Below are 17,745 nucleotides of genomic sequence, written 5' to 3'. Positions count from 1 at the left end.
GCAGCCCACAACTCCGTCATCGTCACTTCTCCTGCCCTAAAAATACCCTTACTTTCTTCCTACATTTTTCATCAATCTAAAAACATTCTTCTGTTTTCCTTAATAAGTTAGTGATCTCATCTCCTCTGTCAAAGCCCAATTTGTAAAGAGTTTTCGTTGGGCTTTGCCAGTTTTCTTGGTATTATGTAGTTGTTTAATAATGGCGTCGAAGCATCCCATAAGGTTTTCAGGCACTTGCAATCTTTGGCTGCCGTTAAATGTGAAGCAACAACACAGAACTGGATATCATTTCCAACCCACCAAACATTGGATTAATGGTAATTAATGGGTGTCGTTTGTTGACAGTAGAGAATTTATAACTTTGTAGTCAACAAAAACTTGATGGTTTTAGAATTTGCATGCATGCATTAATGTTGTCTGAGAACTATCTCATGTCCCCAGATTAATACTTGCAGAAATTTCTCTCCTTAGTCTGCTACTTCAAAAAGTAAAGAAAAGGGCGTTTCATTTTCGTGGGTACTTGATGACAGTCATACGTCATTACCTCACGAATGATGGATTTCAGTCAGCATACCTGTGTTGTTAGATCTATCTGTTTCCAGACATCTTTCTCTATGGAAATTAATGTTAAATAAGAAAAGGCTACAGTTACTTTGCCTTAAATATGAATTGCTGTCGACAGGCTCTCACGTAATGTCTTTATCAGGACCAAGCAGATTCTGACTGCTTCAACTTTTTATTAAGAGTGCAGAATTAGTTAATTAGGATAATTAGGAATTGGAGTATTCTCTTTTAATTCGTATCTTTAACTAATGATTTGATGATTTTGTTTTTCATGTGTGCCCCGGCTTGTGATACAATGAACCAACATCAGATCCAAATGGTGAGTCGGGTTCATCCTGTTTTCTTCTAACAGGCCTTGTCATTTTATTAGTTTCAACTTTGATGCTTAATTAATACCTTGAAACTTATCATCTTTTAAATTAACAACAGGACCGATGTATTTCAATGGATACTATCATCTGTTTTATCAGTACAATCCAAAAGGTGCTGTGTGGGGCAATATTGTTTGGGCTCATTCAGTCTCAAAGGATTTGATTAACTGCAGCACAGGTACGTATCGTATAATGTTTTTCACCATATACAATAAGAGACCATTTTTCCTTAAATTCTTTGTTGGCTGGGCTATATATATAATATGTATTGAAGTGGGGTACGTCGACTGATTTGGCATGATTGCAGACAAATGGCTGCAGGCGGATGTGGATGTAACCTTCTCGTTCAACAGCTTGGACAAGGCTGAGCCTTTTGATCCAAGCTGGGATAGATATGATGCACAAAAGCTTTGCAGCCAAAAGGGGTCAACAGTTGAAGGTGGATTAGGACCATTTGGGCTGTTGACATTGGCTTCAGAAAACCTGGAGGAATACACCCCCGTGTTCTTCAGAGTTTTCAAAGCACAAGACAATCAGCACCTCGTCCTTATGTGCTCAGATGCATCACGGTCCACACTAATGAGTGGCAAGTCTTCGATGAAGGAGGGGAAGGATCCATACAGACCATCATTCGCAGGATTCGTAAACGTTGACTTGAAAGATAAGAAGATCTCTCTCAGGAGTTTGGTATGCAAGAGTATTTCATTTCATTTCGTAGATATACTTGATTTATTAATTGCTGTGTTTCAGGAGGCTATCTATAAATGATCAATTCCTAATGAATTCCTTGGTTGTAGATTGATAATTCTGTTGTTCGGGTTTATCCAACTCTAGCAATTTATGACAAAGCACATCTGTACGCATTCAACAATGGGACTGAGACTGAGCGTGGAGCATGAATGCCCCTAAGCAGATGAACCACTAATTCATTAAGAGGCTCAGAGATCAGATCCATGGATACAATTAAAAGACCTATTTTTCTTTAGCTTCTTTTCCTCAATTTTTCAGTCTTGTGTACAGACTTGTGAATTCATTGTTGTATCTTTTTCAACTTCTTGTATCACAATCATCAGAAAAGAAGAAAAATGTTATGAATAATCGGATGGTCTCTTTTATCTTAAATCCTAATAATTAGGATTGCCCCTCTTTCCATACACACACATAGATATATACGCATGTACCTCTCTCTTACTATGTGCGTGATCCTCATAAAAAAATGCGTACATATTTCAGACGGACAGTCGGTAAACTCTGAAATGTGCGAAGGCTGGTCAAAGGTTGGGTGTAACCTGAGACGCCTCACAGACGAAAAATATATTCCACCGTGAGACAAAAGAGTCCGTCCGTGACAGTTGGTATCAGATCCCGGTTAATCCCGGGCTCGCGAATGAGAGTTGTGCCCAGTTGAAGATCTGGATTGGCACATGAGCTCTATGGCAGGTAGATACGACTTGGGTTGAGACTGTCAGTTGAGACAATGTTAGACCGAATTACGGCACAGTTGTGTAGGATCATTGTCTTTGGCTTTAAAATACTTCAGCGAGCGTCTCAAAATGGTATGATTTTGGGGGATGTCTGCCACAGAGATCATGTTGGGTAGAGTCCTTTTGTGCGCATTTGGGCTGCTTCAGAGACCAAGCGGTTACGGTCCAACTTCGTTGTTGTTGGTTGACAGTTGAGTGAGCGTCGTAAATATGTCGAGCGAGCTGGCAATGGTCCGAAATTTTTTTGTAGGAAAAAATATCATATTTCAGAATTCATCTTGGCTTCCCTAAGCGAAAGGGGGACATGCCGATGCATCGGGTGGACTACGAGAGCCACGATTGCGAGATAAGCAACCATGTGTGCTGAACTACCACAATTCAGGAGGTGATCTAGGCGATGAAACCGTTTTGGTGGGCGAAATGTCACCTTGTGTGGAGAATGGTGGATGAAGGGCCACCTTCTCGTTTGAGTTTTGAGGAACCTTCCCTACAGGGAAGGACGAGCATAAAGTTGAGGTGCCGAGGCCTAGTTGCACAAAAGGTGCTTGGAACAAGCCACCCTTTGGGTTGCGAGGAGCGGATGTTGAGACCCCTTCCTTTTGTGGGCAGTTGTCGGATGAGCCATGTTTGGCCGAGCATAAATGTAGGATGAAGTGTTGTTATGGTAGATGATGGTGCGTTCAGAGGAAAGACGAGACGCTTCAAGAACCAGGGGGCATAAGCATTAGTTATGAGAAAAGCGGCAACTTGTCCGGGCTTGAGTGGAGACAACCTACTAAGCCGTGTTTGAGTGCTCATCAAGAGCATAGTTTAGCTTAATTGAGAATGTTATTCATGGGGATTCTGACACCATATTATGGGCTCTTTGGTCTAAGAATTTTCGAGAGGAACTACCGAGTGGAGAATTAAGGGGAGCATCGGGCTCCATTGGCACCATGAGCGGCATGGTGAGGCCGGGCAGGGATTCATAAATCCTAGCCTTATGTCAATGTTAGGTGGGGACTTGAGCTTGGTTTTCGGCCAGATTGGGGGCAAAGATCCCGTTTTTGTGTTGGGTTGAGTGAGAACCCTTTCAAGAGTTGTTCGGTCCTCGAGCGACGTGGTTCTAACAGTTTGCGCATCTGGCCCACGTGCTTGCAAGTGTTTAAGTGTGCTCAACCGTAGAGGCGGGTTTGCATGTTTGCCGAGGACAGCAACACCTCGCGTGGGGGAGAGAGTGTGAAGCGTGCGCACAGACTCCACACTTCATTCGTTCCAAAGCAATTCGGGTGTATTTGAGGCACTGTTTTGAGGGACATCACAGATTGAGAGGCGCACTTGACGGACTTGGAGCACGGTTTGCTACCCATTACTTAAGAATGTTGGGAAGAGAATACAAAATGCGTGTACAGATTTCCTACCTGCATTATGAATGAGTGTATTCAGACACTATCCGTGGGGGCAAACAATCAGTGAGCAACAATTGAGAAAGAGTGCAGCAACATACACAGACTCCAACATCAGTTGAGCAACAGTTGGGAAGAAAGTGTAGAGAAAGGCACAGACTTCCAACAACGGTTGAGCAACTGTCTAGAAGAGAGTGCAGAGCGAGGCACAGACTTCCAACTTCAACGGGTTATATTGGGGAAGAGAGTGTATTTGTACACAGACGCAGGCTACATTAGGGAAGAGAGTGTAGAAGAGTACACAGACTTCCAACTCAAGGCAATAATGCAAAATGTAGTGCATAGAGGCACGATTGTGGAGGGTTACCCACCGTTGTTTGGGAAGAGAGTGCAGATAGAGGCACAAACTTTTGTTTTGAGTTTTCGGGTTGAATTAAGTGCATCAGAGGCACTATATTTCATGGGGGAGCAGACCACCATTTGGGAAGAGGGTGTCAACGTGTTATGCTGAAAAGGCACTTCACAACTAAAGCGCTTGAAAAAGCAGGAGGTCGGTCTGGTGTCGCGTGATACTAAGAGAGAGTATTGGGCACTGCATACACCTCAATCCTTCGTTTATGTGTTGACGAGAACATCTACAGATCGAGTAGGGAAGAATGTCATTGGTCGCTCCTTGAGCAAGACAGCCGGCAATGACTTGTGGAGGACGTGCGGACGGCTAGGGGATGCCGACCGGCACGCGGGTGCGCAAACGGCTTTCGAGCAGAGACTCTTACCGATTGGGGATTGCAGAACTGGTCGTATGGGAACTTCTATGATGTGTGGGGATACTATCCGCCAAGTATGAAGTCATTTCGAGGATGTTTGGGAAAGGAGATATAAGGGCGATGATCAAGCGCCACCTTGCACGCGAGCAGGAGAGAAATGCGTGAAGCATAATGCTTTATCCTTGGAGATTTGCAAAACCGTTTCAAGTGAGATCTTTGAAGTGTTATGAGCACCTCCAAGATGTTTCAGAGGTAGACAGTTCCGTTTGGATAGGAAACGATGATGATGTTCAAAGTCCGCCAGTGCAGTGGCGAGACTATAGTTTCAGAGTATTGCGGTGGCAATTCCTCAATGATGGATGATCGGATTGGGTTGAAACTCAAGAGTTGTGATGTGGCTAAACTACGATTCAAGCGGCACGTGATTTGGATGTCGGTTGAGGGAGATACGCAAAAAATTGCGATCCTCAATCATTTCAGTGTCTACTCTTGGAACATGAAAAAACTTTTTTAAGCCTATTATAAAGGGGGGCATGCAGTGATGAGCTCCAGCCAGCCTTCCCCGTGCACGACGGCAGCGGCAGTAGGCAACGTCGGCACTAAATGAGCATCTCTTATGGGCATGTTGGGGGCCTTTAAGAGCCGACTCTAGACATCTCAAAGGAGTGCTTAGAGTCCTGGAGTGTTTAGAGTCTCCAAAAGGCATGGGAATCGGATGGGCATCGTAGAGCAAGGATGGCCTGCTTTGGGCGCAAAAGCAACCGAGAGATTCTGTGTGACGCGCAAGGTTGCTCCTGGGCTGCGAGATATCAGGGGCAACACCTCTTGTGAGAATGGGTGATAGAGGCAAGCACTCCAAGACCTCGTGATCCAACTCATGGCACGCGCTATCGGGTTCTAGCCGTCCATGGGGGCCCATTGGCTAAGATGTGCGATTGTGGGCCGACACTGCACTGTGGCAAATTGTATAGCCACGCCGAAAGACAAGAAGACATGTCGGGCATGTTGTGCAGGATCAAGGCAGGATATCGGCAATACCGAACGGACCTCGGACTTAAGATGTGGTCCTACTCGGGCGAGGCATAGAAGACGGCTACAACAAAAGTGTGCGCCGAGGATGGCAGAGTGTGTGTTGGGCATGAGACGCGCGTTGCGGGCGCATGCAGACCGCTGTAATGCCGAGGCGGAGCAAGAATGCTCCTTGCCATCGAGGAATGCATCGTCAGGTTCCAAGATTGTGGGCGAGACTCATGGCGGCAGACTAGCTAGTCAGGGCCGACCACTAAAAGATGCTAAGACGTGCATGCCAAGAACCTTAGCAAATATGAGCATTTTGGATAGGCGAACACAAAGGCACGCAGTGCCGCACAGGGATGCGTTCAGATATCGAGCTAGCGAGTTTCAGTGTCGAAGACACGCGACGGACAGTTAGTAAACTTTGAGATGTGGGAAGGCTGGTCGAAGGTTGGGTGTAACCTGAAACGCCACACGAGCGAAAAATATATTTCGCTGCGAGACAAAAAAATCCATCCGTGATATCGACTCTCACCAGAAAATAATTGTCCCAGAATCAACCCACCTGTGCCTAGACTACACATGAACAGAATTTATTGACGAGATATAAATCACATTTGCTTGCCGCATGTGGACCCCTTCACTAATGACGATTGTTTTTTAATTTAAATCAAGACTAGTTGAAAATAAACTAATTATATGATAATCGTGATACATTTCTATTGTGATTGGTGTATAGACCAGAAAAAAAAAAAAAATGATCAATCGAATAGCAAATATATTACTATTACTCTATATCTAATTTAATGTGACCAAATTTGATTTCGTCGATCCAATTAATTTCCTGAACCTCTACCTTTGTGCAGAGGTGGGATTGTGGAGGCGGAATTCCGGTGGGCGGATGAAGATTCTGGGAATGGTGGAGATGTCGGAACCAGAGAGGCCTTTGACTCCCGCTTTCGATTGGTCGAATTCTTGAACTTCCTTCGTCCTGTCATACCCTTCCGAGGTTGCCAACTTTTGTGAAAGATAGAAGAATACTCGGTTTTAAAAGTAAGAAAGGCCGTTGCCAGTTGACTTAATCCCCATATGGTTTTCCCTATATTTGACCCATGACAAAATTAAGATATTGGGACGAATAATGTGGTCAAATCGCGCAAAATTAAAACTACGAGATAATTCTACCACCCCCAAAGTTATGTGTTCTTGAGGAACTGTGTAGAGGGTCCATTCAGATCAATCAACGATCAAATTCTGCTAAAACAAAAGATCGACACCGAATTAAAAATCTTCTTTTAAGCTTTTCTAGTTTTTTACCAAAATAAACCTTGACGAAGGCAAATCGTACAGGCTAAATGTCAACTCAGACGAGTCTTATTTTTTTGCAGATATCTAGCTGTTAACTCAGATCGTGCCTTTTTAGCCTTTTGACGTTTCCTACAATCAAGAATCCACACCATTTTTCAGAACTAAGCCGAGCCATCAGCAAATTACCCAACATGTAATGCCACTTAGTTCTCATAGAAGGAAATAAAAAAGCAAGATTATCGCTTTATTAGCCATGACATGTAAATTTCACTTGACAAATTTTCTAATTAACATGAAAACAGCCCATGTTATAGCAGTTAAAAAATTACTCATGTACCATCCTTGAAAATCAACTGCAACAGAATGAATTCAGCTGACAAAGTTGAACGGAATTGATGTAGGGAATTGTAACACCCTCTTCTTCCACATTCTTTTGGCAAAAAGGGTATAGTACTTTCCCAGGAGAAACAGATAATCTAAACGCAAATAAGATATCGGTCCAACAAATGACCTCCCGGAACAAAACTTTCGAATGAGTATAAAAGAAATCCAACAAAGCATAAGATCTACTCCGGTAAGCCTTTCCTCAGTCCTACCCACCAAATGACATAATAATAGGTGTGATGTTTGACCCTCAGAAAACTGAACCAAGGAACAAATTCGTGGGAGTCTGGAATTTCATAATGCAACATAATGCTCATAGACATCACCCAATAACAGAATCCAAAACTGCTAAATTTCATACAAAACAAAAGATAATAGGCATAAGTATGTTCCCAAAAATTCACTATCTCTTAATTGTTGGCGTCCACATGATCAAACACCAGAATCATTCATGTTTAAACTAAAAATTCTTCAAATACTAAATAACAAAATTTGCAACCCCAGAAAACATCCCAAACAGAACCGCAGGTACCCTGACAAGGGGCAGATTACAGTCTCCTTCCCCTTCTGCCACCCTTTCTCCTAGTGCTGTCAGTTGGAATTGGAGTTACATCCTCTGCAAACAAAATACAAACAGCACATTCAATTTATGATTAAGGATCATATCATGCAAAAAAAATCCACCAGTGACAATGAACTGCAACAAGCATTCCATGAGAATTCAGAAAATAGCACCCAAAAGATCTACCAATCTGGAAAATCCAATACCTATCCGACCAATCTTCATGCCCGTACGAGCAAGGGCTCTAAGTGCAGATTGAGCACCAGGACCAGGGGTCTTAGTCTTATTGCCTCCGGTAGCACGAAGCTTAATATGAAGAGCATTAATCCCCAATTCCTGCAAATTCCATGCATCAGACACCAGAAAATTATCTCAAATGTTATGGGTTTTACAACAAAATATCCAAAGACCTTGCATCTCTGAGCAACATCTTGAGCTGCAAGCATAGCTGCATATGGGGAGGATTCATCCCTATCAGCTTTCACCTTCATTCCACCTAAGTCCCAGCATAGAATGTCATAACCAAATCAGTTATAAAAGAAACCAGGAAGCACTTCAACCATTTAGTACTATAAATTCCAAAAACCAATATGTATGACAATATTGCAAACTTCTGATGCAACACCCATCCCAAAAAAAGAGAATTTCCGTAGTATCCAACACAACACATATAGGCCAAACTGGCTAAAGTACGACACATTAATAAACTGCAGTTCATTATATACAGCTTCTGCACACCACCTTTGCTAATAAACATGACATTAAGTCATGTATTATTGTCCTAAAGATAAATATTTAATACAAGCCCCTCAGACAGAATGAACCTTGCTAGACTATTTAGCTGCAGTTCTTGGAAATAACAAGCATAAGCCTACATATTGGTTTTTCTAAGAACCTAACATATATTGGATTTCTAAGAACTCAAACATATATTTCACTTAAGAGAATAACAAGAGCAATAAGGTGGAATGCAGCAGGGCATCAGATCTCCAAGGTGATATAGCATCATAAATATGATTCAGACACAAATTACCCATTTAACATGAGATTCATCCTATGCCCCCAGATCTACTAACAAATTAGATCACATCACCACCTTATGATTACCAGCCACAAAATGTTATGCACACTACAGCATACAAGGCACTTATTGACTATGTCTGGTTTAATGTTTTGGCATTTCCCCAGACAAGATAAAACATACACACACATTTATATATAATATAAAATAGACATAATTTAATAATAAATAGTGTTTTTATCTCCAAAAAAAATACAATATTAAACATACAATATTTATATATATACATTTATATACAAAAAGTATATAAATGAGATAATTTGACAATAATAGTGATTTGTCTCCCAAATCCCAACATCAAACCTACACTACTTATATTAAAATATTTTAAATTACCTCAAAACACAAATCCAAACATACCATCTAATTCCAACATACACTTATTTATGACTATTTTTCTCCCTCTATCTTCAAAATACCAAAACAAACATTCAAAAAACAAATACAAACACTATGAATAGGTTCTAACAAACTTTAACACCAATGAGGCAAAACTATGCATGATCACAAACATCATATGGGTGATTAAAATAGCTGATGTTTGTGTATTATCTCCCCAAAATAGATTTAAAACCTTAGAGAAAAGGTTGTTCAAGAAGAGAACCGCTTATTTAGATAAGATAAATTAACTTGATTTTAATCATTTTAATTTTTTTTCCTGATACGTTGTAACTCCTTCATGAACATCGGAAGAAGACCCCACAAAACATGTCAGACACAAACACAGTGATATTGAACGGTGTCCAGGTAAGGGACTCAAGCAAATGCCCAACACTAAATTGGATAATTTTTCAGATTGTCAATGAATTACAAGTCAAAATTCTCTTTGACACTCTAACCCCACAAATTAGCCAAAACATAAAAAGATCAAGCAACAACTATGAAGATCCTAATGTCAACAGAAATGAGATATCAGTATAGTTAAATGATACCTGTAATGCGAACCATAGTTTCCCTTCCAGATAAATCAGTCACATGCTGCAAGTAAAATGATAATATAATTAATAAATGGAGCACAATCGCAAACAATATACCTCCTTTACAAAAGCAAATAGCCCATTTTTTTATTTGTTGAGGGATAGGGGAGTCCAACATACAGACTTTAGCAAACCCAATACTCACAATGAAGGTGTCATTGAATGAGGCAAAGATGTGGGCCACTCCAAACACTAGTTCTCCATCCCTAGTGGCAGGTCCAAGAGTGACATTCTCTTCCTTGGGCTCCCTGGTCCTTCTCTTCGACTATTAAAACCAAATGAAGATTACGTACATCAGAAACAGAATCCAAAACGGGAAACAATTGACAAAGTATCATTAAAATGCCAACAGCACTATGATCACTACTAGTACGAATTACAAAACAAAAGAAGTTTCCACTATATAGATTTAATCTAAACCAAATACAAACTCAGCATTTATATCAGGACTAATGAGAACAATTACTAATCATTCAGGAGTATCGCTAAAATTTCCAAATCACTTTATTTTCCAAGAGAACAACCACCAGATGACCAGAACAGTCACCAATCACTGGTCACCATGGTATAGGCTTTCATAGCAATCCAAAGGCGAATAGATATCAAAATCGAGTCCTCATCCCTAACAGTTTTAGGCCAAAGTGTGTAACTCTAGCTAAGAGTTTAAAGAAACACAATTAAAACTCTACATGAATTTGTAGAAGGAAAACATTGGAAGAACTTCATCTACATAAAAGATTCCAAAGTAAGCAACAAACATCAAAATTTCGACCATCAAGAAATCTGACAAAACAAACCCACCAGAATGAATCTCCAAAAACAGCACACTGAATATTCGTACTACTATAGATGCATGCAAAGAAATGAGAAAAATCAGATAGATGCATATGCACACAGAGATGAGCGGCAATGCATCGCATATCCGTGTGGTTTTTGAGGGAATTACCATTGCTTTGGCTGCGACTGAAGGAGAAAATAGGGCTTAGCTGCTTCTCGAGTGCGGAAAACCCTAATGGCAAGAGCTGATGAAGAGGGGGGGATATGTAAGGTGCATAATTTATAGCTAGGTTTAGTATCCCAAGTGGACCAAAATAGTGTTCATGGGCCTATCGAGTAGACGTTGTGAGGTGGACTACTTTTTTTAAGTGTCTAATCGCTGGCTTATATAGCCCATTACGTGATGGGCGAAGGCCCATGTAATCCAAACTTAACTTGGCGGGAGGAAAATACTACACACATTGAATTTGACCAAACTTGGCTCAAGACGTTTGATTGATGTATAGTTTAAAAAAAATAATCAATTATATTTGTTATGTAATTCATTTGGTTCAATAAAAAACTGATTTAGGTAGTATTTTCTCAATGTGATTGAATTTATTACACCTTTCTTTTCTTTTTTTCTTTCTTTTTTTTTTTTTAGAAAAATGAATTATCCACGCCTATTTCCTATTAGTTTTGTGGTTTTTTTGGAAAACATAGTTTGCTGGGGCATTTTCAACTTACTACTAATTAGGGGTGCATGTGATGTGTATAACATTGATGATTATCTCATATTAAAATTATCACATTATTATCAGTATTATGATAAGTACTTATTTTCTAGGATTCTGTGAAGCAAAAAGGCCAAAAATAAAACTAGTGTGTGGTTTGAATTATAGGTTATAAATTTGGCTAGTTTGTGATTTGTGTAGTCCAGGTCATACATAATTATCATTCACCAAACTTAAATAGGTGCTATAATCGAAGCCTATTTTACGTAGATAAGTGCGCGTCAGCATCTAAAGATATTCTCTGCAATTTTTGCCTCAAGTTCTCAAATCATTGCTCGCGGCCGATTGAAAGTTGAAAGTTCAGAAACAAGAAGCAAAGGAGAAATGCAACTAATCTTAAATTTTCCAAAACTAGAAAAAAGATGGTCTTGCAAAGTACATGACCCCTAACTTGTCTTATCCGGCTCAAAAATTGGACGATCTTATTCCAAGCAGAGATAAATTATGTATCTGGCCACAGTTTCAACATTATCACTGCTCAATCTAACCAGCAACAATATCATAATACTCACAGAACATTGTTTGATACTTCAAACTCCTGTGATTTTAACTGAATGACTGTTAAAATGCTGATACACCCTTAGTGCAGCTTGCAGAGTATCAGTAGCTAAACTATAGAGGCAACTTTAGGAGCAATAATATCAAGAAGTCCTTTAGGATTATCCACATGAACCCAGTGCCCGGCATTGGGAAGGACATGAACTAAGACCTTTCCCTCATTTTCGTTAACTCCTTTAGCTGAGAGGTGTTCAAGCTGCTGTATAACATCCTGGTTCCATCTGTCGCTCTTCTCAGCACGCACGACGTCTATCTCCATGCCTTTGGGTGTGTGATCCAGTAGGGGCCAATAATCCATCTCCCTGTGACAATATTGAGAGGACCTTAAGTCAAATGTGCATGTTTCGTCCATTTATATTCCAAAGAACAGCCAAAAGAATAGTAAAAGCAGGCAAAATTATACAGGAATTGACTCACCTGTAAGAATTGAACATCTGGACTGCCCCATCAAGATTAAAAGCCCAAGTCTCTTGTTCTCCTGATTTTTTGAGGTTACTCCCTATCCATTCGGATAAAGACTTTGAAAACCCAAGCTTCAGCATGTGATCTACCAGCCACCTTACAACACCAAATGTTATGGCCTGATAAACTGACTTTTAGAAAACCATAATTTACTTCAAGCTATATAAACTTTATCTTTTAACTTCAAACTAAAATTTCAACCACTTTACTTATTGCAAGTATGAATAAAGCCATCAGAAAAGATTATAGCTAGACATATAATTATAAGCTTGACATATTGCCACCAATAGCTGCTATTTTCTATGTTATCGAAGGCCTTGATTGATCACAACAATATAGAAATCACAGGAATAAACCATGCCCATGTGTCATAGGATTGAACCCAAAATGACAAAACGTTCAAACATCCATTACTGCTCCATTTCTGCCACTAATCCTTGACCCACAGCACAGCAAAAATGATTACAGTAATTAATAAATAATTGGGAGAGGAATTACTTTCTAGAGGGTAATGTTGAAGGTAGACTCTGTAAGGTCTGCAAAACTTTCTCCACTTCACCATCAGTATTATCTTGGATTACTTTACCAGGAACAGAGTCCAATACCCAAAGCTGCTCTGCAACAGGTTTACATATCCATAAAGCCAGCATAACAGCCAACACAAGCCCGGCAGTTACGATAGGAAGATGCAAACACCATTATCACAAAAAGGTAAAAGAAACCCATATTATACACATAACAAAACCCACATGGCCAAGACTTTCATCTCTTTCACAGGCTATAATTTTAACTAATGTTGCCACAATTTATTATGAGCAAACTCATTTTAAGAACAAAGTTAAAACATGGTAGCTTAATTCACTGAAGGGCGAATACCTGTTTGGGCAAGGTAACATCATCCCCATAATGCCCATTAGCACAACTTTGGGCAAATTGCAATGCAACCTTTCCACCCATTGAATGGCCAATAACAACATCAGGCCAATCCAAGTCTTCTGATTTCACCAGATCCGCCAGATCTTTGGCAGCATTTTCCAGGTTATGTGGGGGCAATAATCCTTCTATTTCAGCAGACCTCCCATGATTCCTCAAGTCCACAAGAATCATCCTCCACTCTACACGTGTCATAAGGTATATTTCCGTTAAAAGCATAAACCAGCATCATACAGAGAAAAAAAAAAGTGCACGTGTAGTGGTCTCTCACTTTCCACACGCTCCAGAACTTATATACATTCTTACTCTGATAACTATCATGTAATGCACAACTCAAATGCTGCAACCAGAAGAGAAACACAGCATTTCTTATGTGCATACACAACAGAGCACCAGCAATTAGGCCATAAGTGGAGCTCTACAAAAGTTGTTTTTAACCGATTCACCAAGTAAAATGATTGTCGAATTTATCCAAAGAAGTCGTCCGACAACAAGCTTAACCACACTATCTAACAACCGTCGAAACAAAATAAGTAGGAGATTTTGACTGATTCAAGTGCACTTTATGCCTGAAGCAAATCAGCTCCTCCACTAGTGATCGCCCAAAAATTCATCCACGCAACCAGCAATCTAATCACCACAATTAGGGCAACTTTTTCCCAATACGGGCATTTCTAGAATTGCATCACGTAAGCAATAATATAAAGAACTATATACCGAGCCTTACGCTTAAGAGTATATAGAAAACCTGAAAATAATATGACGACAGGGATTGCGAAAGCAGCTGATACGCAGTGAAAACAAATTTCTTACGCACGGGCGGGAGAGAGGCGGGAAGCGAGGGAGCGAGAGAAGGACCGCCAGTTTCGACCAGAACCAAGGAGGCCGTGGAGAACGAACGCCGTGAATTCATGGGGCTTTTCCGGTGACGATTTGATCTCTTCGAATGCTAGGGTCTGGAAGGATCGGCTAGAATGGTGGAGAACCGGTGCCGGTCCGAAAAGGAGCCGGCTCAGGAGGTGGCTCAGACCGGTTTTAGCCAGAGATCTCGACATGTTTCCTCTAATGATTTGCTTAGTTGCTGCGCGCTTCTGGTGGTGGAATGCGAGGTGCAGATAGTATTATGATGGCTCAGTACGACGCCGTTTCTAGAAAAGTTGCCGCGCATGAAAAAGAAAAATGGAAAGTAAAAGGACTAATTAATGACAGCTGTGGGATTTGAACCCACGCCCTTTCGGACCAGAGCCTAAATCTGGCGCCTTAGACCACTCGGCCAAACTGTCAGATGGTATGATATCTGCTCTTAAGAGCATCTATTCTTAACAACATTAAAAATAAAACTTAGTCCTGTAATTTAAAATGTGGTATTTTTTGTTCCACGAATTAACTTTAACAATTTAGATTTGCTTTTTTTTTTTTTTTGATAATTTTAGTCATTTTTCACTTAATTTATCAAAAAATTGCATGTGGCTTGCACATAGCACAATTAAAGTGGGGATTCCCGCCATTATGATGAAGTGCAGCCATTAAATTGGGAATTTCAATTATTCCGGCCATTAAATTGGTGGGCAACCATTGTAATTTGAAGGAAGAAGTTATTAATCGAAAAGGGACTAAAACTATCAAAAATTTCAAATTGCAAAAATCAATTTATATGTGACTAAAAATATCATACCCTCTGAGTTACAAAACTAAATATTTATCCTTTCACTAATAAGTGTTTAAGAAATACATCAAAACTAAGTGTATCAATCACAAATCAATTCCACATCTTTTTCCTCTTTTATTTGCTACACTCTTATCTCCCTATTCTAAAATCATGCAAATGGAAAACCACTTTTCAGATCATTTCCAATGGAAAAGAATCATCAAAGCCTGATCATCTTAAACAAAATCATGATAACCCTGGTAAGATAAACAATCTGAAAAGCAACAGCAGTCATCAAAGACAAAATCCAACCCCCAAATATCCTCCCATCCTCATATGGATTAGCACACCATGCCAATGCCTCTTTCATGTGCTAGTTACATGATTAAACCAATATGTTTATGCACCCACAATTATCTTCCTAAAAGCTCACTGAGCCTGAGGTGATCATTAAAAAACGGGGTGTCCAAGAACAGAGAAAGCAATAATATATAGGCTTACTGAAGCTTTATTGCAGTATTACTCCCACCTAAACTCAACATGGGCAACCAATATCTTTCAAAGGAGAAGGGAAAATTTCAAAAGAAAATCCGGAAAGTCAAAGCAGGAAGCAGTTTTAGTTAACTGGAAACAAATTGAAGTCTTCCAGTACTACATTAATTTGCGTGTTCCAATATAGTAGACTTGCTCCTCCTTCACAGAAACAACCCCACTAGAAACAAATATCTACCAACAGTCAAGTGGAAATAGATAGTTGAAACCTGAAAGGTTAACGTCAGCACAACAGTGTAAGGCCCTATTGCATTCACATATGTGCATCGATATTTTCCAAATGTCCTTGTATTGTTGCCTAACAAGAGAATCCCATGAAATTACCAGAATTATCTGTTATACTAAGTTGCCAGATTATTATCAATGATCAACAATAGTTTGATGGCTGATCATACGTAATCCTGATTGGTTCAAATGCAAACTTCTTGCCTCTCTAGACTCTAGATAACAAATTCTGCCAAGTAACCAGGAACTATCAAATGAACATCAGACTGATGATGTGTTGTAATCTGTCTGTAAGATTGAAACAAACCCAAGTACCTTACAGGATTAAATAATTAACACCAGACAGGTATGTATATCAGAACAAATTTTACAGCCCAAGTGAGTAAAAAATTAAATTCTTGCTATTTCAACACACTTCTTCAGGGCATCTAATAGGCTTCTCATGATTCTTGGCTCGCCTGGGGGTGGCTGATCTTTCCTGGGCCCATTTCTTATGGCGCGAAACATTGGAACAGAGGTATCAGTAGCCGGAAACACCAAGCAATCTATGTACACGAGGACTTCTGTCTCTCCATCTCCAACTGTAATGAAACCAAGTCTAGCTCCACCAGGGATTTTGTCTACCTGGTAATGCATATCCTTAATGATCAGTTATCAAACACATGAAAGACAGTGTTGACATAAAGATCATGTAAAGATCTTATGGCCTAGAAGTTGCTGAACAACCTTAAAAAAATGACAAGTAGTCCCAGTGATTTAAGGTTGTTTTAGCAGCAAATAAGGATCCAATTAATGCAACTTGATCATCACTGACCTTGAGTGGCACTGGAAGTGGCAAATTAGCTCCTTGGCATAAGCTGTTCCCCCACTGTAAAGTCACATTGTAAATTCTCAGTGAGTACTTGGCCAAGATTGACGATGATGAAAAGAACATAGCTTTAAGCCATTGCTAGTACCTGAAAGAGCAAGGTTTCAAATCTAGCAACATCAGTGTCCGAGGGAAGTTTCATGGTACCTAAAGAAACTCCCTCTTCATAGTTATCTACAGGTGAAATGTTGTCAGTTGATGATGATGCCTTAGAGACTGCAACTAGATTATGTTTGCTCGAAAATTCAGCAAGACCAAGGAAGTGGACAATGTTGTTGTTGGGGATGAATGTAGGTGACTTAGGTTTGATGAAGGGCAATGATGAGAATTTCACATGGGAAGCATGGACAACGTTAAGTACCTGTCTGATGGCCATGGAAGCCATGGCTTCTTTGTTTACCAGTAGCTGCGCGTAGTGCTGTGTTGTTAGAGTGTGTACTGAGCATGTTTTGTGTGGTGCTGATTTTGGGAAGGGATATGAATATGGATAGAATTTTCACAGAAAGTGTCAACCATGTGGCCACCTATGTCTCCTGTGGGGAGAATAATGAATAACAAGTTACTGATCGGAGTTAGTATAATTATTTACTCTATTAATAAAGATTCAGAATTACCTCATTTGTGGTCAAATATATAACGTTAATAATCTGCTAATTTTTTATGGAAGACTGTATGTAATATTGAAATTTTGCAGGTAAAGTTTGATAATTTTAAGAGGGAGGAGTGCATAATTAATAATTACGGTAATCCATTAAAAAGTAGAATATATGCACTGAACACAAAATATTTGAAAAAAAACAATAAAGAAAGAAAGAACAGCACAAATATCGTAATTCTGTCGAGGCTTGTAACACAGGTAGTGAGTGATACATCCAGTTGTTCTGAATTCGATCTTGTCTTCGCCAATTTTGCAAGACCAGAAAGTAGCGAGTCACTGAGACAATATTACCTTAGCTAATTTGCCAGATCAAATATTAGCTAGTCACTGAGACATAACTTAACAACAGTACTTACCCCTTACCCCCCTCACCCCCCCCCCCTCTTCCAAAAAT

At 39.9% G+C, this 17,745-nt stretch overlaps 4 protein-coding genes and 1 non-coding gene across 7 annotated transcripts; 1 reads left to right on the top strand and 4 right to left on the bottom strand.

Moving 5' to 3' along the window:
* On the top strand, positions 999-1,834 carry LOC105174210 (beta-fructofuranosidase, insoluble isoenzyme 1-like). The gene is made up of 3 exons (XM_011096237.1): positions 999-1,113; positions 1,243-1,622; positions 1,733-1,834. Exons 1-3 carry the CDS (start codon positions 999-1,001, stop codon positions 1,832-1,834), a joined length of 597 nt encoding a protein of 198 aa, XP_011094539.1.
* On the bottom strand, positions 7,570-10,996 carry LOC105174035 (40S ribosomal protein S14-3-like). Its single transcript, XM_011095997.2, has 6 exons — positions 10,844-10,996; positions 10,043-10,162; positions 9,853-9,898; positions 8,250-8,335; positions 8,046-8,175; positions 7,570-7,893 (listed from the first exon to the last, which is right to left on the bottom strand). The coding sequence occupies exons 1-6, from the start codon at positions 10,844-10,846 to the stop codon at positions 7,826-7,828; spliced, it is 453 nt and encodes a 150-aa protein (XP_011094299.1). The 5' UTR covers positions 10,847-10,996; the 3' UTR covers positions 7,570-7,825.
* LOC105174033 (protein ABHD11) lies at positions 11,770-14,518 on the bottom strand. Of its 3 annotated transcripts, none has more exons than XM_011095994.2 (5): positions 14,218-14,518; positions 13,344-13,582; positions 12,966-13,078; positions 12,423-12,563; positions 11,770-12,307 (listed from the first exon to the last, which is right to left on the bottom strand). In XM_011095994.2, the coding sequence occupies exons 1-5, from the start codon at positions 14,453-14,455 to the stop codon at positions 12,055-12,057; spliced, it is 984 nt and encodes a 327-aa protein (XP_011094296.1). In that variant the 5' UTR covers positions 14,456-14,518; the 3' UTR covers positions 11,770-12,054. The 3 variants fall into 3 exon arrangements, with proteins under 3 accessions (XP_011094296.1, XP_011094298.1, XP_011094297.1); XM_011095996.2 differs by having other exon boundaries at positions 14,214-14,461; XM_011095995.2 differs by lacking the exon at positions 12,966-13,078 and having other exon boundaries at positions 12,423-12,586.
* TRNAL-UAG lies at positions 14,604-14,683 on the bottom strand. Its single transcript has one exon. It is a non-coding gene; the product is annotated as a tRNA-Leu (tRNA).
* LOC105174032 lies at positions 16,074-17,195 on the bottom strand. The gene is made up of 3 exons (XM_011095993.2): positions 16,782-17,195; positions 16,640-16,693; positions 16,074-16,449 (listed from the first exon to the last, which is right to left on the bottom strand). Exons 1-3 carry the CDS (start codon positions 17,076-17,078, stop codon positions 16,216-16,218), a joined length of 585 nt encoding a protein of 194 aa, XP_011094295.1. The 5' UTR covers positions 17,079-17,195; the 3' UTR covers positions 16,074-16,215.

This window comes from Sesamum indicum, linkage group LG11, assembly GCF_000512975.1.
Source record: "Sesamum indicum cultivar Zhongzhi No. 13 linkage group LG11, S_indicum_v1.0, whole genome shotgun sequence".
Classification (NCBI taxonomy): domain Eukaryota; kingdom Viridiplantae; phylum Streptophyta; class Magnoliopsida; order Lamiales; family Pedaliaceae; genus Sesamum; species Sesamum indicum.
The sequence above is the reverse complement of the archived record's forward strand: the minus strand, read 5'-3'. Positions and strand labels throughout refer to the sequence as shown.

Coding starts and splice junctions, on each gene's coding strand:
- LOC105174210 (XM_011096237.1), top strand. CDS start 999: ATGTATTTCAATGGATACTATCATCTGTTTTATCAGTACAATCCAAAA. Junction 1,114..1,242: donor TTTGATTAACTGCAGCACAG/GTACGTATCGTA, acceptor GCATGATTGCAG/ACAAATGGCTGCAGGCGGAT. Junction 1,623..1,732: donor AGATCTCTCTCAGGAGTTTG/GTATGCAAGAGT, acceptor CCTTGGTTGTAG/ATTGATAATTCTGTTGTTCG.
- LOC105174035 (XM_011095997.2), bottom strand. Junction 9,899..10,042: donor CATTCAATGACACCTTCATT/GTGAGTATTGGG, acceptor TTTTACTTGCAG/CATGTGACTGATTTATCTGG. Junction 7,894..8,045: donor CATGAAGATTGGTCGGATAG/GTATTGGATTTT, acceptor TTTTGTTTGCAG/AGGATGTAACTCCAATTCCA.
- LOC105174033 (XM_011095994.2), bottom strand. CDS start 14,455: ATGTCGAGATCTCTGGCTAAAACCGGTCTGAGCCACCTCCTGAGCCGG. Junction 12,564..12,965: donor TCAACATTACCCTCTAGAAA/GTAATTCCTCTC, acceptor TGGTGTTGTAAG/GTGGCTGGTAGATCACATGC. Junction 12,308..12,422: donor CAGATGTTCAATTCTTACAG/GTGAGTCAATTC, acceptor ATATTGTCACAG/GGAGATGGATTATTGGCCCC.
- LOC105174032 (XM_011095993.2), bottom strand. CDS start 17,078: ATGGCTTCCATGGCCATCAGACAGGTACTTAACGTTGTCCATGCTTCC. Junction 16,694..16,781: donor TTGAAACCTTGCTCTTTCAG/GTACTAGCAATG, acceptor GTGACTTTACAG/TGGGGGAACAGCTTATGCCA. Junction 16,450..16,639: donor CACTTCCAGTGCCACTCAAG/GTCAGTGATGAT, acceptor ATGCATTACCAG/GTAGACAAAATCCCTGGTGG.